The sequence below is a fragment of the Oxyura jamaicensis genome, chromosome 3 (genome assembly GCF_011077185.1).
Source record: "Oxyura jamaicensis isolate SHBP4307 breed ruddy duck chromosome 3, BPBGC_Ojam_1.0, whole genome shotgun sequence".
NCBI classification, from domain to species: domain Eukaryota; kingdom Metazoa; phylum Chordata; class Aves; order Anseriformes; family Anatidae; genus Oxyura; species Oxyura jamaicensis.
The window spans coordinates 81,135,984-81,158,652 of NC_048895.1; the positions used below are offsets into that span (position 1 = coordinate 81,135,984).

Consider the following 22,669-nt stretch of genomic DNA (forward strand, 5'->3'; position numbering starts at 1 on the left):
AAGCATGGATCTGAAATAATAAAATCATTCTTTTTTCAACATGATGGATTAAATGATCTGTGATTGCTTCCAATCAGATAAATAGCATTAAATATTTATAGAGGATTACATTAATAATTTGAGTGGATTGAAATAAAATTTCCTAATTTACCCATTTTCATGGAGAGTTACTATTCTGTTTTGTTCTTATAGCTAAAATGTGACGCTGTAGTGAGTGAAATCAGCACCGGTCCAGGAACAGTGAACTTCACGATAAACAGGGAATTACTGGCAAAGGTGAGTATGATATTTCACGTTTGTTAAAGTTCCTCAATGTAAAACTATAAAATACTTAACCATAGTCTTTGATACTTTCTATGCATGTGTACTTGTTTTTCATAAATTTTCCTCACGGATTCCTGATGCTGCTTTGTTAGGTGGGCCTGGAACTGGCATTGAGGGTCACAGAAGTTTGTCCTCTTGAGGGAACAATGCGTCTACCCTTCAGTTATAATGACAGTCTTCTTTTTCTTCCATGTTTCTGCTCTAAAAGGCAGACTTCACATATGCTTTGTGTTTCAGAAGTACACAACTCAAAATTTTGGTCTTGCATATAAACTCTTATTTAAAATGAAGAAGGATGGTAGAAAGATAGCTGAAATAAAAGTATGTGACTTCAAATCTACCATTACGTACTTTGCTGCCAAAATTCTGCACAGTCCAATCTGACTGAAATTGAAATCTTAATTTATTAAACCAGTAACTTAGTGAAAGGAAGATATCACTCAGTCCATAAAAGTAGTGTGTTGGTTGCAGTCGGTCTGGATTATTTGCAAGATCTTCCCTTAGGATAGGTGTCTGGCTGGCGCTGTTCAGTTCGGAGTGAATCAAAGCCCCGCTAAGCCAGCTGAACTAACTTGGGTTGCAAGCTACATTGTGGTGGTATTCAAGGCATTAATCTAAGCAGCTTTCGTGGAAACAACATTGTGGTCTTAGAAAATGACCAATGTGTGATTTGGACAGATCTTACCTGATGCTGGTGAAGCTCTCTTCCTATCAGGGCTTCCACTGAGCGAGTCACTTAGGCTTGTTATCATCTTCTCCTGAATGATAGGTCGCCTTGTGAATTGCTAATGCCTAGGCATTCCTATCAATTTGCTGCTTTATTTATTGCCTAAAAAACATCTCCTTAAATTCTCATTAACTATCTGTAATCCATCATGATAAGAACATAACACCTGACTATTCACTGAAAGAATAGTGTTGGTGTTAAATTGTATTCACGGGCAGGATTTGACAAGGTGCTTTGTCTGTAGTGATTTTAGTCAGTATAATGAGTCAAGCAAAACCATGTGTCTGGCCTAGTAAAGTTTGCTGGAAAAAATGTGGGATTAGAACACTGAAATTTGCATTATATCACTGAGGAGGGAGGAGGAGATAAGACCTAGCTGTGACTTTCACTAATAAGGAAAATAGGTCTATAGTAAATTTGAGGATTTTTTGTATGTCTGGCTTACCTTCTAAGGTGTCATAATGAAAACAGCATTAAAGGTTTCTCTACAGGCATAGTTCTTTTTTTCTACATCTGTTATTTCTACTGCAGAAGTGTTTTAAGGTGACTTTAGGAAAAATAAAATCAAACAAATAACTTGTCGCTGAATGGAATGAGATTTCCACTTCAGTTCACATTGGTAGAGGCCTGTAGTGAGTGTCTTCAGGAAGTTTGCCTGATACTTACAGCTTCGTGTATTAGGTTTTGTAGAGTATTGGCATCACTGTGACAAACTGAAGAATACAGGGTGTGTACAGGGACTTACCTTGCTGTATGATTGCAGTACCGATAATCTAAGCATAGGATTCCTCTTTCTACAAACGGCATTCAAGCTGTTGAGGAAATATTTTAAGGAATTTTAGACAGTGTCCATGCTTTTAAAGTAGACATGCTTTTGTACAAGCCATTCTTACAGACTCAAAGGTGGGAGAAGGGGTGTTTGGACATGTGAGGACTGAGTAGTTGGCTTACTTTGGCGCTAGAGGAGTAGAAAGCAGGCTGGCTTTTGATGCCTAGGAAAACCTAGCAGTCTTAGTAGAACGTGAGTGTTGTGGGTTGGGGTTTTTCTTCCTGTTTTGGAGTTAAGTGACTTGGTGATTCTGAGGAGGCTTAAATTCTTGCAAAAGTCTCCTGTTTTTCTGTTTCCACATTGTATATGCATATTCTCATCCAACAAGAAAGGAAAAGAACATCAGGCAGGTACTATTCCTAAAAAAAAAAAAAAAAAAAAGGTTAATGAAGAAATACAACGGGCAGTGATGTAAAGCAACTGGAAAAGCTAGAGATGTTAGTCTGCCTCATGTTCTAGAAAAAACAATGAAAGCATTTGTGTTACTGAAATCAGAAATAGCTAAGCCTCTTTTTCTGGTTTTCCTTCACTTAAACCACTGGTTGATGTGTATGTCAATGATAATGATCATTATTATTAAGAATGATCAGACCATAAGGCACCTCCCATAAGCTGTTGTTTCAGTCTGCCTGCAGTGAACTGATGGAGAGGATTCTGCCGTTTTGTCCCTTAGGCTGGCTTTAGTGCTAATCACAAAGGCTAGAAATCCTGAACTTCTGCGACAGATTTCCTGAAAGAGAAAAATGTGTTCATGTGCTGTTCAGGTGACATGCATAAGCACGGTAATGCTTGTGCAAGTATAGCACACTGGATTTCTTGCAGGCCCTCAGTCACAAGGAATGTGTGGGAGGTCTGATGTGCCCCAAAAGGCTGGACCTCTGTGCTTGGGCTGTGCTGTGTGCTGTGGGTGTCCTTTGCACGCACACATTGACAAAAACTTTAGATCTAGGACAGGACTCAGGAATTTCATTCCAAATTCCTTAAAGTGTGCCTTGATAAGATTTATTCATGGGAAGAAGGCACTTTTGAAGAAGCTCAGAGGTATGCTCTGTAGCTTTTCTTCTTAATTCAGGAAAAAAAAAAAAAGCTTGCTGAGAACAACTGGCTGCACAATGAAATAAATTCTCTCATCAAGTCTATGGCTTACAAGCTCTCCCAATCTTTGATCAAAATCTATGGTCTAGTTCTACAAGATAGCAGTTATTTTAAAATGTGTTACCTGAATTAGGCATGGCAAGGGTCCTGGTCAGAATAAGGTAAGAGTCCTATTTACGTGAGAACGCCTTGATTTTACATGAGGTTACTATTCTATCCACATTCTCGGGCTGACTTTCCTTTCCTGCTTACTGATTACCTCTGGGTGACTCTCCTGCACTTTCATGTTGTGTAACTAAACAGTTTTAATGAGATCTATGCTTTCTACTTTTAAGTTTTTACCAAAATCAGCTTAGATTTTCACCAAAATCTCTGCTTACAATTTGTCTAACTTATTTAATTGATCCGGTGCAGCTTTCAAAAGTTAATGGCATTTCCATCTGCATGTGATACCTTGTTTTCTTGGCAGACCAGCCATCTAACTGGTAATGTGAAAAACAGCTGTGGGATCAGACTCTTGTGTGGTTGGTGGATGGTTTTCCTGATCACATTTTCTGTTGTTGATACTTATTTTCCATCTTTTTATCTTCCCTGTGCTTTAGACTGTGCTGCAGCAGGTGTTGAAAGATGGCTCAGAATATGGAATAAAAAGTGAACTTTTCTCCATGGTGCCTAGGCAAAAGGTAGTGATTGAGTTCAGGTAAGCACTCACAATGAGTCCTTTGAGAATACAGCCTTGTCTGCTGATTGATATTCATTGCCATAATGCGCGGTGCCTGTGAAGTTAAACCATATTTATGGTATTACATTCATCTGTATTTAATACTCTGATATATTTGCCAAGTAGAATATAAGTTTTACTTAGGGAATTGAGGCTTTTTCCACAATGTATTTTTGGTGTTTGAAGAGTTCGTGCCTCGTTCTCCTTTAGTGCATAATAGCATTCAGTATTTAAGTAGGCTTCTTTTGTCTTGTTATCAGGAGACATCATCTGAATTTTCAGCCAGTAATGCACTTCTTCTTCCACCTGGGTTTCAGTTTCCAAAGCTGTTACTTAGCTGTCCTCACTACCTTCATCCTTGGCTTGCTAGAGCAGCCAGGCATTTGTCTTGCTAAATCTTCTCAGTTGCTGGCCCCTGAACTTCTGGCCAGTATCTATTTTGTTTGTGGTCACCTGCTCATGGAAAGAAAAGTGGTTGACTTGGATCACTTTATGTATTGAAAAAAAAAAAATTGTTCACCTATTCTCTTTGTGTAGCCTTCCTTAGTCAGAAAGTCAGCACGTGCCTTTAATTTGGAGGGTGGATGTTCATAGCTGAAGTTGAATTTTGTTTTTGAGGGCAAACAGTTGTGGGCACAGTGTTCCTTTTCCCTTTTGTTGATAACGAAGCTACAACCTGTAAAGATCTAGCTCAGCTCTTTTGTAGTATTGTTTCAAGTGAATGCTTAAGATGAATTAATAATACGCAACTATTGTAAGCTTAAAGTGAACTAAAATACAAACAACAAACTAAACAAAACATTTGTTCACATTATAAAACAGCGTTGGAGGTGTGTTGTTTCTTTTTTTTTTCTTTGTTTTTGCATAACTATGTGCCACTTACAAGCTTTGAAGATGACACTGTTGGTAGAAAATATGATTTTAGTTACTGATTCTTGTATACAAAGTTACCGGTTCTGGTACCAGACTTACCTCTAATAACGGTCTGAAGAACATGATTCTTATGTCCAAAATATATGAAAAGTGAGACAGTAGTGTAAGTCCTTTGTCACTAGTATAGCTGGATATTGGGCGGTTCTTTGGTGTGTCTTTTTTTCTTTTTTTTTTTTAACACTGGCTGCTAGCTAATATGAGAGGAAAAGTTGGTTTGATAGGGAGATCTACTCCTTGGAAAGGAAACTAATCAGAGAATTGAAAGGGCCAGTTAAAAGTTGTGGTTTAATTACAGTTCTGCTCTACTAATGAGTTGAATACTTCTGACTTGGTTATCTGGCAGTCTTGTACACTGAACAAATGCTATTTGTGGAAATTTGTTACAGCTCCCCTAACATTGCCAAAAAGTTTCACATAGGACATTTGCGTTCCACAATAATAGGTGAGTATGCATTTCTGTGTGCGTCCTAAAAGGACTTCTTTGTCTCCATGATTCACTTGACAGGGGAATTCTGCTAACCTTTCACTCCTCTAGTGGAGTGGCTGTGTCAGGCTTGACTTCCTAATTAAAAGCCTTTTACTCATTATACAGTGAAGAAAAGAGCATGGCGTGTTGCTGGCAGATTTATTAAGTCACACGTAATATAGTTTTATGACTGTGAACATTAAATGAAGTACTTTAAAATTGTTCCACAAAGACACCCAGGGCAGTTTTCATTGAGGTGTTATGAAAGTCCTTTGAATTTTAAATTTCTGATTTGTGCTGGACTGCAGAGCAGATAGTTATGTCTTGGTGGTTGTCTTGCAAGACATTTGCTTTTATGTGTTAATTCCTTTATGCTCCTATTACTGACACAGTTGCTGTCATTTGTCATGGAATAATTAAGTAGTTTATTGTGCAGTATTCTAATAGCATATGGAAAACATTATTTCTCCCTTCTTTTGCCCTGTCTCTTTCCAATTTGTAGGTTATTAGCTGAAGACCCTACAGCATCTGTTGAGCTAATAATGCATTATTTTTAATTATACTAATGTATCATGTATAATTATTAGTTACATAAAATTACTAAATCTGCCTCTTCGTGGACTGATGGTTGACTGAGTGGCATTACATATTTTTGGCTGTTTATATTTCATTTCTGGACCCTTTGTTACAAAAAAAATAATGAAAAATAGTTCTGTAGATGGATGTTCGTCCAATAGAAACAGAATGAACTGATGACAGGGAATGGAAAGTGATTGCAAACTATAGTATGGTGTTACAATAAAAGAAAAAGAGAAAGCTATTTGCAACCTTTGATATCAGTATTGTAATGAAAAGGTACCCTTGAAGCACAGAAGAAAAGGGGAAAGGTTGCACGTATTTCTTGGTTGTATGTATTTCCTCTTTGTAATTCTATGATACAGCTAAGCTCAGGAGAACGATGAAGGGTTTCTGTTGTAATAACAATTAGAACCAAGATGTTCTTATGTGGTGTGGTAGGTTTGAACCATATCAGACACACAGGGTGTTAAGTGTTCAGTACTGTTCAAGGACAGCCGGTGAAGGGTCTGGAGAACAAGTCTTACGAGGAGCGGCTGAGGGAGCTGGGGCTGTTTAGCCTGGAGAAGAGGAGGCTCAGGGGTGACCTTATTGCACTCTACGGGTACCTGAAGGGAGGCTGTAGCGAGGTGGCGGTTGGTCTATTCTCCCACGTGCCTGGTGACAGGACGAGGGGGAATGGGCTAAAGTTGCGCCAGGGGAGGTTTAGGTTGGATATTAGGAAGAACTTCTTTCCTGAACGGGTTGTTAGTCACTGGAATAGGCTGCCCAGGGAAGTGGTTGAGTCACCATCCCTGGAGGTCTTTAAAAGATGTTTAGATGTAGAGCTTAGGGATATGGTTTAATGGAGGACTTGTTAGTGTTAGGTCAGAGGTTGGACTCGGTGACCTTGTAGGTCTCTTCCAACCTAAACTATTCTGCAGTTCTGTGACTTGGAGTTCTCCATTTAACTTCACAGTTAACAGCAGTTTGTGAATTTCAGTACTTGCTTAACCTCCTGGTATGAGGTTTCCTGGCTTTGAGAAGGGGGTTATGGATACTAACACGTATTTGTGAATATACGAGAAGTTGTACATGACTCCTTATGAACATAAGTGTTTTTTATATTCACGTACTTCCCAAAATGTGCATGCACAGACAACAGGGACACAAACATATGGATCTGCATGAGACACATCATGGCACCTCTCAAATGCAAAGCTGTTTTTTTCCTGCTCAAAAGATCGTAGCTTTAAGTTTGGAAGTATTTTAGCACATTGTGTGGAGTAGTTCACCTGACTGATTTGCTTTTCCTTTTCATTTTGAATATGACAAAAACAGAAAATTGCTCAGTTGAGGTTGACCTACAACTTTGCATAATAACACCAATTTTGATTCCTTACCAGGGAATTTCATAGCAAATCTCAAAGTTGCACTGGGACATGAAGTAACAAGAATAAATTACCTTGGTGACTGGGGCATGCAGTTTGGTATGTTTTGATATTTGTTTCTCCTGTTCCCTTTTCAACTGTATAATGTGGTCCGGGTTTCCAACTTCAGTTTTTGCAGGCACACTGGATTCATACTGGGCTCATAAAGAGCAGCATTGTGTTCACATGCAGGTACTGTGTTGTTAGTCTCCTTAAGACAAAAACAAAGCAGTCCAGAGTGATTCATCAGCAGTATGATGCATATTACCGTGCAAGAAATACAAGAGGAAATTTGCCCAACGGTTCCTCAGTAGCTCTCAGATTACCTATGTGTTGTTTGAGGTTTATTTTTAATGTACAGGATAAATATTTTGAGTATGGTGGTTGTACTTGTGGTGCTCTAGTAGCTGAACAGGCTACTCTTGCTGCCTCCATGCAATGTAAATACATATTACCATATCTGTTGCATGTCTGTGGTGATACTACTGTCCTCCTAATTCAGGTTTTGCATGGGTAATAGTGGAAGAGTAAGTTCGTTAACTTAGCTATGCTACACCGATATACATAACAATAGAATGATTGTTTGGGAAAAAAATAAGTTACAGTCTTGTATTTAGTTGTCTTTGTGTGTGTCTTTATATTTTTTTTGTTGTTTTTCCCTCTGGAAACAAGTTCATTATTCACAGAGTATAACTTGTTTAGCAACTGCATTTTGTTAGGTTGAAGCCTAGAGTGTTTGTATTATTAAAGGTATCACAATACTTCCCCAAAATATTCCGTTTACCATTGAAATGTAGCAAAAGGAGGGGTGTGTAGGTAGAGAATGTGCAAGTGAGTAGTTCTTAGAAGACTGTCAGTCTTGACTGCGTGTGCATTTGCTTGCACGCACATTCACACTGCTACCTCCACCAAAATGTCCATCAGGTAAGTGAGGACTGAGAAATCCTCTCATGCAGACCTGCATGGTTGATATTTATTCCCTGGCTAGAGTTCATTTGTGTCTGCTTGCTAGTTCTTTAAATACTATTCACGTATGGCAGTTGACCCATCCAAAGGATTCCCAATTTTTTTCATTTGTTTTAAATCTTGCATTTTAAGTTCATCTAAATTCTCCATATCTATTTCTAATCCCCCCACCTCAAAACTGATTTTGACCTATTTTTATGAAGAAAAAAATACAGCCCTGCCCATTTCCTCATTCTTGAAAACTGTTACACTCATGGAAACTGTAGAACTGCCACACAGCTTCTGCAGTGCCGTCTGGAAACAGCATTTATATTTATTTTTAATTGCAAAACACGATGTGAAATGTCCGTTAAGCAGTCTTTTTTGCTCTTTCCAGCCCTTATACTGCCCCCTTCAGTTGAGCTGGTTCTATGCTTTTGGGGATTTCAATCAACGTTGTGAGTAAAACCAGGTTAAAAATTTAGCAGAAATATCCTACTTCTACTCTATTTATGTATTCACATTCAGTAATATTGATAACGTACCTAACAGGTATTCAGTTCTATCCGTTCTCCTTCTAGAGTAAATTCCTGGGTTGTAGACAGTTGGGTAAAATATTCTTATGACTGTGAGAGCAGAAATATATATATATATATATTTTTCCTTTGTCAAATGATTTCCTCCCCTTGTCTGTTCTGATTGTGTTTCTGGTCAAACCATAGTTTATAGCAGAGTTTCGCTTTACTTAGGATTTGTTTCGTAAGAATTAAATACAGAATGAGTTTACATAAAACTAAATTTTCATCATTACATATTTCATTCATTTTTACCCCACTGGCATGATTTTTATCATCAGTGCTTATATAATGAATGTGGCAATGGCAATTAAGCAATCAAATGCAAAAGGCAAAGGGCTTCTCAGCTGACCTCATTCACTCTTTGAAGATAAATTGTACTCGTAAGTCTGAATATCAGGAAATTTAACACCAACTTTCTAGAAAGAATGAAGATGAGTGCGTTATTTACCTATATACCTGTTGTCCAGAGCTGTTAAAAAACATACTTCTGACAGAGCAGTCCCAGCTATAGATTTCCAGATGGGTGCTCCCTTCTTTATTTGGGCTGGCTCAGCTCAAATATGTGACAGGCTTTATAAGAAATAATGCAGTCATGCTTCACAGAACTATAGCATAGGAATATTAGTATATTAGTCCTTTCCCAGAAGCAGTGCTATAATTAACAATCTGTCAGCATTTCAATTACAACTGCTATTGTTGAAGGCTCTAAAAAGTAATAATTGAAAATGTATTTTTCTGAAAAATGGCAGAGAAGTCCTCAAGCTTTAAGCAGTTTTGGGGCAGGTTTCTTCAGGTAACAAATCTTAGGCAGTCGTTCCGTCTGTCAGTCCATCCATCTTCCTGACACTCTGCTCCCAATAAATTCCGAATGCATTGGGCAACCTCAGCCAGATCTGACAAAAAATATCTCGGAGAACAAAGTTCTAGTTCTGTGACAGTTGGCGGATGTGCAGGGGTAGAAATACAATGTAGTGCCTTCAGGGAGAGATAGTTAACTTCTGAGCTCAGCCTGTCAGCTCACCAGTCAGCACATCTAAGTCAAAATCAGTCCCGGCTCATGCTACATCTTGCCAGTAATTGGTGAGTATAGCAAATATTTAGAAGACAGAGACATGTGGAAGGAAGTGTTTGGGTTGAATGAAAACTGGAAGTCTTGCTGGGGGTTGGACTGTGAAACCAGCACTGAGAAGTGGGGTGTGAAGGTACACAAAGAGAGATCATTAAGAAATCAAGCCCATAGAACAGTCTATCTTTAAAGAAACACCCTTTCAATAGGATCAGACACATTTGATTTCCTAAACTCTAACTTGTTTTTCCATATCTAAATCTGCTACAGCTCCTATCACAGTTGCTGTTTTCAGGAGGGAAGTTCTTGAGATAGCGCTGTTTGTTTAGCTGCAGAGGGCTTTTCAAAGGGGTGCCCACATTCCTCAGATGCTGTCTTTATATCAGTCCAGGTCCTTGCTGGCTCAGAAGGAAGAGATGACCTTAAAAGCAGCCTCAGATAATCTAAGAGGCTATGGGGTTAATATCGCTAGCTTACGGAATGAGTTAATGGGCTCTTTTGACTTAGACAATAAGACCGGGGTTTGAATTTCTTGCCCTTTCAGATGGCTTTCAGAAAGTGCTGAAGCCAAATCAGATAATGTGAAGAAAAGCTGCACATTCTCAGCATTTAGTAAAAAGCTCCCTTCAAAGTGCTGCATGAGTGGTATGTGAAATACCGCATTGTGTCCCAGTTTCTACTGTCCTTGAAATGATAACGCTGCTAAGGGAGGAAGCCAAACAAGGGGGTTGATTATTCTGTTTGCTGGACAATTTCCCCTGCATGGCTTCATGTTTTCATCTGGTTGCTGTGTAAAATATAACTTTATCTAGAAACAAATTCCATTTATGAGGAATTGAAAAATTGACATTGTATTTCACAGTAATTTCTAGCTGTTGAAGCTCTTTTCATACAGTGGAATAAAAGGCTACGCTTTTGATCTCAGTTTATAGCATATACATGTTGTTTACATATGTAGGTAATTTGTCTTGTTACATAGTGCTAAGACAGGGCTTGCTTATTAAAACAACCTAATCAGCAAAACAATACACTCTGGGCTGGGCTGTTGTCTAACTCTGTATTTAATTGTTTTTAAGGTTTACTGGGTGTTGGTTTCCAACAGTTTGGCGATAAAGAAAAGCTAAAATCCAGTCCTTTACAACACCTTTTTGAGGTAAGTTCAGAGAAGACCATTTGGGTACTTCAGAGGATAATCCATTTAACTTCACTGTCAGTTCTGTACAGGATGGTGCCTCTGCAGGGTCATGAGGGACTTCTGCAATCCATGTTGTATTTAAATGACTTCAATGAAAGACAGGTGCCCGTGACAGCAGGGACAGGTTTCATTAGACTGAAAAATACACCCCCTAAGGGAGGGAATTGAATGGGTCCTCGGGTTGCATTGGGTGCTGCTACTGCCACAGGCAGCTTGACCGGTGTCAGCTGTCCTCACTCGGCAGCGATGACCACTGAGCTCAGCTTTGGTGGCTGCAGTGGGGATGAAGTCTGACGTCTAATGCTGTCATGTGCTGGTTACCAAAGCTGTGTTCAGTTACGCTGAGAGAAGTGGCATATGTGGTGTAAAAATGTTTTTGTTGCCAGTATTTTAGAACAAGTAATGTTTCATTTCCATTGCTCCGTACACAATTCACTGTAGCTTGGGGAAGATTATCTTTGAGGTGTTTTGTAGCTACTGTGGCACCTTAGCATATACAGGTAATGAGAAGTGGCTGTCGCTTTTCAGAGTGCTGTTCCAGCCCTGCAGACTGCTTTTTCTTTTAACTGTGTGAAAGAGCCAGGACCACTAGAAGGTGTGATTTCTGTTGGCGGGCATTAATGAAAAGCCTTCCAACAGTAGGGAAAGCTGTTTAATTGCAGGAGGGTGCTCTCTTGGTTGCTCACCATGCCTGTCTTGGCACAGTGCAAGTGTCTTGCATTTCTATGCGTCAGGGACAAATGAACTCCCTGGAGTCTCCACACAGACTGTCACAGTTTAACAAGTCTTGTTTTTACAGAATGAATGTGATTTTGGGCATTGGTTTGCTCCATCCAAATATCCATAATTCCATGCAAGTCAGTATTTATTTCTTCCTTTTTACCAGTTCCTATGTTACTTCTTGTTTCAAACAGTGTAATAAGCAAACAAACAAACAAAAGGCTTTTGTGAATCTTTTGATACTTCTTAGTTTTGGTTGACAATGTGTGCTGTACAAATCCAGCAGCCAGGGGGATAGGTGGATGTTTACTGAATGGCTAATGTCCCGGGTCTCGCCCTTTAATAGAAAGGTTTCATGTGTTAGCAGGGCTTCTCAAGGTTCCTGTGTGATGCTGTCCTCCTGCTACAAAGCTGAGTTACGCTTTGCTTTCCGAGCTGAATGTGAGAACTATTGCTAATGCTGGTGTTCAGGCAGTACATCAGGTTAACTCTTTCACATAAACCTGTTTACTGGCAAAGGAACAAAGTGTGGTTGAATGCCTGGGCACCGTATAACTGAATTAGGCAGATTTATGTGGCAGAATAGCTTCTTCTGAGTTTGCCATCATCTCTGACATCGATATGTTTTGTTTTCTCGTTCCCTCACCCATGAAGCCTGCTCGAGAAAATTGATAGATTATTAACATGGATGTGTTTTAGAGCCTTAGGACTGATTTCCAGAGACAGAAAGTAGTAGCCACATTCTTATGGTTATGCATCAACTTATCTTATTTAATTCTTATTTATAATTTCAGTCCATTCTTAGGATTTAAAATTTGACTACTTGAATTTTGCATTAAAGCTTTAGAATATAATCTATTGAAGCAGCATGTAGGCCTTAGGACCTTAAAAAAATACCTTTAGATTTAGTGAACAGTGTTCAATGATTCTATGATTCTAAACCGGTGGTTGTTTGAGACTAAATTACAGTTCTCAAATACTCCCTATTTTTAACTGTTTGTTCAGCTGTATTCCTGGATTGTATCAAATACAGAGGCATGTTTTAAAGGGGTGTTTTTCTGCTGTTGTATGAAACCAATCTTTCTTATTGTTAAAATGAACTTTTAAAATTTCCATGGCACGGTCTCTGTATAAATAAATAGGTGGATGAATGTATCTTTCCAACTATCTTTGCACCTTATATTTTGGCCAAGAGTCAGATTCAAATATGTCTTTTGCATTATTTTTGTTCTACGGCATCAGAGATGGGGAAGGGGTTAGAGTGTGTGAAGCCATTGTTTGTGGGAGTGGGGGGCATTGTTCTTGGACAGGGTAGAACTTTTCCTCTACTTTAAGTTCCTTTTATTTTTTGTGGCAGAACTAAGCAAACATTAATCTTTGAGGCTTGTCAGCAATACTCTAAAAATCTTGGGACATAAAAGGAAGGGGAAAAGTTCAAGAGTTTTGCAGTGAAAGCTTTTTGTTATAGGCAGACCCATTCAAGCAAGGTATTCTTGGCAAACTCGTCTGAACATTGCAGGAGTGAAGTTTATATTATCAAGATTGCAGTGATTTGGGGATCAAAACTCTCTTACAAAGACTTGAAAGTTAATCTGCATTGAACTCTTCAGGTCTAAATACACTGGTTAATTTAATTATTTTTACGTAATACTATAACTTTTTAAAAACTTTTCAGTGAGCTTTCAAATAATTACACATGGAGGGAAGACAATCATTGTCTGGTGAGCTATTTGGCCTTTATATGCAAATGAATTTGTTTATGAACATGAGAGCCAATTTTGTTGCACCTTGGTAAGATTGGCTAAGAGTTAGTAGTACTTCTAGCAAACTGCTAGTGCACATGCGTTTCTAGGCAGGTGTTGACATTCATATGCTTGACTCCAGCCACAGAGAAGCAGCAAGTGTTAGTGTGGATACAGAGCGTTATAAGCATGTGGCTTTTGGATAAGAGATGGGTTTGTTGTTGTTGTTGGTTCGGTTTCATTTCTTTTTGCAACTGCCATCTAATTTCTAGGCAGTGCGAAGTGTCAACTTTGTGGTCCTCTGAAGAAAAGTCTCTGGTTTAAAAGTGTGTGATGGTTTCCCCTTCATGCAAATTATTTCTTCCAAATTCTGCTGCTGTGGTTGTTTCAAGGTTATGAAGACGCTGGTAGCAACAGCAGTAAAAAATTATGACATGAGTCTTGTTTCAAGATAAGCTACCTGCACATTTTCCTGTTGGAGTGTAGATTAGTCATTCATCCTTTAAAGAAATGTGTTCCTTTAACACAGCTTTAAAATTTTTGACATTAAAAATATCACCTTTGAGTCTGTCTGTCTTATTCTTGTAGAACTTTATTTTTATTTGAGGGGAGCATTATATTTCTTCAACAATTTCAGTGCCATTATATTTTAGGTGTATGTGCAGATTAACAAAGCAGCAGAAGATGAAAATATAAAAAAGCTGGCTGCAGATTTCTTTAGAAAACTGGAGGAACATGATGAACAGACGTTGTCACTTTGGAAACAATTTAGAGGCTTCAGCATTGAAGAATACATCCGAATTTATAAGGTACAAATAATCCACTGCTTTTTATGTGTTGCTAGTAAAATGGTCTCCTTTTATCTGTTGGTCCATCAATATAATTGACAGCACCTTTTCATCCAAGAGACTGCGACTTAAGAATAGAGGCTGATGTAATGTTGTGAATTCATTGCCTTTCTGGTAAACTTCACACTGTCGAGAGGAAGATGTTTCTAAATATGCCAGGTTATGCTCTGTTCTGTTTGGAAAAAGTACAGTAGTTGATTTAACATCCAAGCAGAGAGTCACTTTAGTTGCTGGCAACCTAGACATGTTTTGTTTAATGGGGTCCATCTAATTGGACTGTTGACTAATCCTGCATTCTCAGGAGCCCTAAAGCCAGGAGTATGGCACTGAGCAACAATGTAAACCAGTGTTAGCTAAATATTGTTCAGTTCTGCTTCACGTTTGAAGTCAGCAACAACCCACTAAATTTAAGTTTCCACGTTATAAATTTTATTGGGAGATAACTCTGTTTTCACATTTCTGATCTGATGTGATATGTGGAGTTGTGTATGTCACACGTTAAATTGACTGAAAGAAATTGTAGCAGCAGGAGATTACAAGAGTAATCAGTATACAGCCATCTGTTGTATACCGTAACCTCAAGAATGGAGCTGGTGTCCACTGTTTTGTGGGAGAAGTTTGCACTATTGACCACAAAATCAGTGTTATGAAATTGTGAAATGGGAGTGGAAATAAACCTCCTGCCACTGAACAAAGTCTCTTGGTATTAATAGTATATAATCCTCCTCCAGAACCACCGGAATCCATCTGAAAACTAGCTAGTGTTTCTCTTTCCTGTGTTCTTGCAATAAGATTCTGGACTGGGTGCCTGATTTTGAAGTGTTTGGCCATTTATTTTTTTTCTTACTTCCAGTTCCAAGGAATGTGTGCTTAGTTTTATGCAACTGCCCTCTGCTAGCACTTTTCCATCCCCCTCCTCATGATGTATTTACAGACATGTCTTCTTTCATCCTTGTTTTGCAAAGTTAAATGAGAAGTGGCTTGCCCTACCTTCCATGATCTAGATAACCTCACTGTTCTTTAACTTCTTGCCTGAAAGATATCACTGGATTCGTGCCTAGCACCCTACGTTAAGTCTCCTAAGTGAGGCACAGCGTTGGTAATTCTAGTGGGAACCTGACGTTAGGGTGAATGGAGCATTGGGCTGTGTGTGCAACTGCATCGTGATGGTTACTCATCGTCGATCACATGATGGTAGATAGAGCTAGATCTCACTCTCTCAATTCCTTTTCAAACCAGTAAACATCTTGAGGATGACTGACAGCTTTTCTTGTCCCCAGTTAAAAACCTTAGTCCCTCATACTATTATATTACATTTCACCCTGTTTTCACAGTTTGTCATCCAGTCTCTCCCAGGTGTACTTTCAGCCTTCCTTGCAATGGTGATTTCTGTGTGCTCACCAAAGATTGTGTGCTCAGCAAAGTTTGTGAGCAGCTCCTGCCATTTTTTTTCCCTTTAAATCCTTTAAAATAGGATTGGCTTCAAGGCCAGGTAACTGTAGTCCACTGGTTTCACCTTTAGCACAGCAAGTTAATTACATACCCCAGAACTTCCATACTAATCGCTCTCTCCGGTTTACTCCTAATTTCTCTAACGTTATATCCAACATTGTATTCAGCTCAGGGAGGTTAATTCTAATTCTAATGTAGAAATCGATTATATCAAAATCAAATGTATTTTCCTTTTAACAATGAAGTGACACTTCTTGGAATAAAATCCATTTTTGCTCTCTGACCCATGGCAGAGATCTGTGATCTGACTTAATTGGAAGAAATGTTTGGCCTCAATCTAACAATGTTTCTCTTCTTTCATATTCTTGGAACCTTTCAGCGTCTAGGAGTCCACTTTGATGAGTATTCTGGTGAATCATTTTATCAAGAGAAATCCCAGGAAGTTCTAAGGATGTTGGAGGATAAAGGACTCCTTCAGAAAACAAAGTATGACCTGGTTTTCAGTCTATTGGTGTGGTTTATTTAACATTTCAGCTAAAAGATAAGATGACTGAAGTGTGTATATAACCTACAGGAAAGTGCTTTCTTTATATGGTTTCAATAGCTGTTCTAGTAGAAAACCAACAGGGTTTGTGCAATTGTAGCAAAAAAATAAGTTTGCCTTTTTTTTGTCACTAACACTGAAGCCTGGCTGTGTCAAATTAGGTGCAGTGACAACAGTCAGCTCCTAATGGCCTTTTCAGCTGTTGATTAGTTTGGTAGCTGCATGTGTCAATTAACAAGGAGAGTCAGATGAGATCCTTGCTTCTGCGTGCTGCCTGGCTGAATGGGGAGGAAAATTATATTCACAGGATATAACAGAATATGAGGAGGTGGTTCTCTGACATTACCAGTGGTGACAACAAGCTTAGAGAAATGGTCTTGGCCAAGACTTCTAGGAGGCAGTCATTTGAGGAAATATCAAGATTGTTCAGAGTGAATGGGGTCATATGACAAGAGGCCTTCTGGTTTGTTTCTGTCTTGCCTGAAGTTTACCTGTATTTTGAATCTGGACTGCATTTACTTCAGCCTTTTCTCTCAACTTGCAGAAAAGGGACAGGAGTTGTGGATCTTTCAGAAAAGAAAGACCTCTCGTTGTATTCCACAGTCATGCGTAGTGATGGGACATCTCTTTATATAACAAGGCAAGTGAGTTCGTCTGTGTTCATTAGGTTTTATTTTGCCAGTAAACTCTTGTGCATGAGCACATTCATAACAGATAGTACAGATCTGGAAGCTTTTTATTTTTGCGGTGAAACATATTGACTAATGAGTAATTGTAACTGGAACTAGCAATGTAACTATGATGGGATGAAAATGACTTGGGAAAAACAACTGCTTTAAAATACTTTTCATTCCTTTAGCCAGTCTGTTAGTAAATCTCTCCTTTCCATAAGTCATAATACTTTCTCCAGCTACTAGCTTTGAAAACAAAGCCAAGATCTCTTCATCTCATAAACACTTGACAAATGAATGTTTTAGAAAAGCCCTTGCTTAAAATGTTTATTTACAGTGTGATGCAGAAGAAAATGGCTTGTTCAACCATGCCTCCATTGACTAAGTGGACCACCAGCACTGTACCATCAATTTTATCACTGTTTTTCTCCCTTCTAATCAGTAGCATTTCTCTTGGATATTTTGATATGGACGTCTTAAAAGCTTATTTGGGCCAGTAATGTAAATCAGATCATCAGATGTCTAGCCCTCAGGATAAACTGTACATTTTTTCAGGAGAAGAGTATTAGGGACTGCAGTCAGTCCTGCACATCAGGTTGCTGCTGAATCCCGGAGCCTGACAGAGACAAGGCTGCCACAGTTCCATGCCCATGGGCCCAACCAGTAGCAAGGCTGAGCATGTGTTCCCAGTAGGCACACAAACACACGCACACAAAACACATGCACGGGGCCAACCAAACAGACCAACACAAACAAAACCACTCTCCCCTTCATAAGCGTAGGTAATTTTCTGAAGTGGCAAATAATGAGGTTTGTTCAGTTTGAGTGAAAGTCCAAACAGTTTCTTACTATCTGTTTCAGAGATGTTGCTGCTGCTATAGACCGAATGAAGAAGCATAGCTGTGATACTATGATTTATGTGGTAAGTAATTCTAGATTCATGAACGCTTTGAGCCTGACTCTCTCCAATAATCCGGGGGGATCTCTTGCTCCCAAATACAGCTTAGGCACGTGGTAGTTTTGGCAGTAACGCAGACTGTCCTCATTGCCCAGAAGCTATGCCTCAATCTGGCAGTATTTCTTGGTTCTGTTTCAGTTCATGACCCACAGAACGGTTGAAAAATTATCCTCTGTTTTAAAAGAGCTATCCTCTGTTTTAAAATTTCATTTTAATTTGTTTTAAAGAAACCTTTATTCAATTGACATTATATTTTCTATATTGATGTAGTAATTAATATTTAAACAAGTCAGAAAAAGGTTTTAGTGTTTTAAGGGGTTGTAATATTATAAATTAATGTTCTAAAATGAATCTAGATTTATTCTAAAGTCCTGATATGTTATCTGTGATGTAAATTCTTATAGTTTTGAACAGTGCCTCAATTTCATTGTGTTAGAAATTATACATGAAATAGCGTTTAATCAATCTGAAGAAAGCAGTTGTAGGCAGGGAGCCTATTTATATTTCTGTGCTTGATTGTTTCGCTTTTTAACGATTCCAGCAGTATCAGTAATAAGGAGTAGGATTATCTTCTCAATTATGTGGAACTTTTTTTTTTTTTCTTTGCTTCATAACCACCAAGGATGGATCGTATGATGCTTTTAAATGTTCTTTTTTTTCCGGATTTAGAAAAAAAATATTTTGAAAATCATGTTCTATTATGACCAATAAACAATCACTTAATGACTTGTGGAAAAAAACATACACATTATGGCATGTTCTTTGTGATGTGATAATGCCTGTGTATTTTCTCTGGTACAGCTTTTTCAAAAGCCAATATAATGTTACAAATACCACAATTTGAGGGAGAAATCAGTAAACATAAAAGTAAATACCAACGTAGTTTAAGTGCAACTTTTCATTAAGTCACACTCCTCCTTTTTATTTTTAGTCTTCAGGAAATTTCTGCTAGCTTGTCATTCCAACATGTGATCACAGAAGAGGTTTTTGTTGTTGTTGTTTTATTTTGGTTGGTTTGCTTGGTGATGGTGTGTTTTTTTTTGCCTCTGCTGGCTGGGACACACTAGAGTCACTGGCATCAAAGAGCAGTGTGGCTGTGAAAGTGCAATTCATTAGGAGTTAAGGAAGCTTCCTGCTAGTTCATGTAGCTAGGTAATTATCTCTATTTGTACTTGTTATACCATGAGCTAGTGGGGACCACGGGAGAAAGAACAATTAGAAAGAAAATTACTGGGTATTTTGCACAGTTCAGGATGTGCGCTGAATGTTAAGCTAATGGAGTGAGCACATTAGCTCACTCCATTAGCTTAACGTGTGTGGAAACAATAGTCTCATATTAACAGGTTGCTCACAGCTGAATTGGAATAACTGAATTTTTGTTTTCATTAGGTCAACTTGTTTAAAAGAACGTTAAATTGGTTTGTTAGTTGTAAAGCTGTAAATCAGTGATTTATAGTAAAATAATCCTACTTATTTCATAAAAATGAAGCGATCTGAGCAAAATATCCCAAACATTATCAAATGCATGACACTTATTAAAAATGTGAGAAAATCTCAGCTGAATGTTGCACTCAAAACAGGAGATGAAAAACTCTTATATATGAAGAATAAAACATAATCCCCACTGTCAGACAGCGAACTTCTCCCACAAAGCTAACCACTTAGATTACATTTGGACATGTGGGGGCTTGTACAGAAAAAAAAAAAAAAAAAAAAAAAAAAGCCATTCTTAATAATACGAATCTTCTTGAGCTACTTTTGCCGTGCTGTGGAGCTGTGCAAAAAATGTAGTGTTTTATGAAGTGGTAGTGTCTGCGGGTTCATCTTTTTTCCTGCTTACACATCCATGTTTTGATTATTAGTTTTAGGCAGAGATAAAGTTGGGTGGTACTCCAAGTACTTATTTCCATCTTTTTCAACAAATTTGGTTTTCATGCAATTTTAATTAGGTGAATTGTACCATATAAACATAACAAACAGTCACTATTTTGCTTCTTGCAGTATCACACAGTTTCCAAACCACAGGAGTTGATTCTTAGTTTGCAGGTGACCACCTGAAACCTGGCATTTAGCTTGTACTGCCTAATAAGTAGTCTTAGCTTGGCCTCTCTTTTCGTGTTCTTATTTCCTTGGTAGTTTACAGGATTACAGAAATAATCTTTTAGATTATTATTAGATTATTTTCTTCTAATGATTTTAAATATTGCTCTGTCCATTATTTTTACATACAGGTAATGACAAACTAAAGTTCTGCGCTGTCAACAGTCATGAAGGAATTAAGTGTTAGAAGGACTGGCATCTTCTGATTGCTTACAGAAGACTGCAGTCCTTCAAAGAGGCTTTTAAATGTTGTGATGATGGCCCAAGTGATAAGGGACATGCTCTTGTACACAGAAAGCTAAACTAGTTGCTGTCACAGAATGTATAATGTCTCATAAAACAGGAGAGTTGAATTGAATTCAGACCTAGTGTGGAGCAGAGGAAACAGCAAGGCAGTATTGGCAGTATGGTGAGCTGCCCCTAATCTAAACGTCATACAATTTATTGTGAGATCTTTTAGCAAGAGAGATCTTGCTTTGTTTCATGTACGGAGAGCTTTTCCTGTATGTGAGGTGTGTGGAAAAGAGCTTGGAAGGACTTGTTTGAAACCACCACTGTCCATTTATTTATTAGCCTTGCTTGTGAATCTGCAGGGGAGAGGTGATGCATAGGAGCTGAACGAGTTACGAGGAACTGTGAAAGAGGAAGCACGTGCTTTAGGCTTAATGCAGTGGTAGAGATGAGGAAAAAAAAAAAAAAAAACACAGATAAGCACCTCACCCACTGCTCACTCCCTGTCTTGGAATGCCAAACAAATAAGGAAATACTGGTTAATGAATTATCTCAGCACTCTTGTCAGTCTCGTGCTTTAGGGAGGGATAAAGAAGACACTTAGTGGTGTAGACAAAGCAAGTAGGTAGAAAAATGAACTTTGTAGTGACAGTTGTGGCTAGAATACTTGTGAAGATCCTTGCTAGACATAAAGAAACTTCAGCGGAAACTGCCTTAAGTCATAGGAGAGAAGAACTGGAAGTAGAAGAGAGCACAGATGCATCATTTTTATATTAATGTTATCGTTTATGCTTTATTTACTTTTTTAAAACCTCCACAAGCCACACTGCAGACAATAGAAACTAGTGGATTCTGGAAACAGTTTTGTCTGCGAAAGAAGGCTGCCTTTTGGTTTTCACTAGGAGCCATGTTAGTCTATGCAGGTACATCATCGATAGTTGTATCATTACATAGTTATATCACTGACAGACTTCAAGAAGGCTTCTCTTCCCATGTTAAAGGAACCTTGAGGTCCGGTGATGTAAAACGTGGGAACATGTCAAGAGCAGCAAGGCTCTGAATTGAAAATAGAGGCATTTAATCTGATGGGCAACTAGCATAACATGAAACTAGAGAACAACAAGGTTTCATTTCAATTCAAGGCTTTGCATCCATGACCTAGGAATAATCATTTTTAAAAAGAGATTATTTCTTTTTGTAACAATGCAAAATCATGTTGCCACATATTTCAGCTGATAGAGTTTTCAAGTCTTGTCTGTCTTTGCAGGTCTTAATTCTGTTTGCAGTGATTTATTGGCACAGCATCAGCGGTGCTGTGTGTGTTAACAGCTAATTCTTACCTAACCTGAAGTGTTTTCTATTATGCACCAATTCTATCTTTTAGACAGATAAAAGTCAAAGTAGTCACTTCCAACATTTGTTCCAAATACTGAAGCTCATGGGCTACGACTGGGCAGAAAGGTACATGTTTATGTATTTTGGTTATGTACTTTTTTGGGTGGTTGTGGGGGGGGGGGAGTGGAAGAATAAGTATATGTACAGTGGAATTTCAGCTGGGGGCACTTTTGAAGAGTATGTCCTGATTGTGCTCACCTACCACCATGCTGTAGCACCTCATTTATATATTTTGGATGAAACTAACCTACAAGATCTGCTACAGGTGAGCAACTATGGAACTGCAGAGTGCAAACAGACTTTTGGCCTGTAAGACCCGACTAGTACTAGTTCAATGAGGAGGAAAAATAATAAAACAAAACCCCCAGAGTGGTGTGCAATGCATGCTCAGGTCCTCAGCACCAACCATTTCATTCTGTAAGCCCGCTCCTGTTTTCCTTGCAAGTGGAGATACCACCATGTGTTCAGGATGCAAAACCCAGTAGCCCTGTCTGCCACTTTTGGGATCTTTCATAACTGCTTGATATAAAAATGAGAGAAATGAAAATAGTCTTTCAGAGACTTTATGGCATAGCTTCTGGGATGCTGTATGATCACTTGTTAAATTATTGCTTTGTGAAGTATGATATTTTAGGACTGATCTGAATCTGAGTTTGAATCATGCTCCAGGCCTGAAATATCTATTGCAGGGAAATGTATCCCCACTGTTACTCATTTTGATTGCTGACCTTGTTAGCAAGCTGAGCAAAGGTCAGTAATGGATCTGCAGAATAAATCATATTCCTCTCTGACACCGCATGTCTTTTGTAGTTAAATATAGGATTTTAGCCTTTTGGAATATTAGCCTGCCTCCTTCCACACTCCTTGAAGTTGCACTAAAATTACCTTAGGTTATGGATCCAGGATAATGCTTGGGATTAGTGTGAGCAGAAGCAGTGAATGTTTTATTATTAGTGATGATTAATTACACCTTTAGTTTAATGTGGCCACAATAGAATTATTATGACTCCCTCTCTAATCTTATTAACAGGTTTGTGTTGCCACAGTAATTTGATCTGTCTACATCCTGCCTCTCATCAATTTATTGCATTGAGCCCGCTGTACCAAAGCTAGTAGCAAGAGAGGTTCCCAAGAGCACACAAAT

The 22,669-nt window shown here is 38.5% G+C and overlaps 1 protein-coding gene across 6 annotated transcripts in view; it reads left to right on the forward strand.

The window, feature by feature from the left end:
* The window catches only part of RARS2 (arginyl-tRNA synthetase 2, mitochondrial), a 41,261-nt gene that overhangs the window by 2,104 nt on the left and 16,488 nt on the right, over positions 1-22,669 (forward strand). For all 6 annotated transcript variants that reach the window (XM_035320094.1, XM_035320097.1, XM_035320098.1 and 3 more), the window contains exons 4-13: positions 193-276; positions 3,578-3,675; positions 5,016-5,071; positions 7,057-7,140; positions 10,746-10,822; positions 13,980-14,135; positions 16,006-16,112; positions 16,715-16,810; positions 17,703-17,763; positions 21,515-21,591. In XM_035320094.1, coding sequence (XP_035175985.1) covers positions 193-276; positions 3,578-3,675; positions 5,016-5,071; positions 7,057-7,140; positions 10,746-10,822; positions 13,980-14,135; positions 16,006-16,112; positions 16,715-16,810; positions 17,703-17,763; positions 21,515-21,591 — 896 coding nt within the window. The remainder of the gene's footprint in view (positions 1-192; positions 277-3,577; positions 3,676-5,015; positions 5,072-7,056; positions 7,141-10,745; positions 10,823-13,979; positions 14,136-16,005; positions 16,113-16,714; positions 16,811-17,702; positions 17,764-21,514; positions 21,592-22,669) is intronic.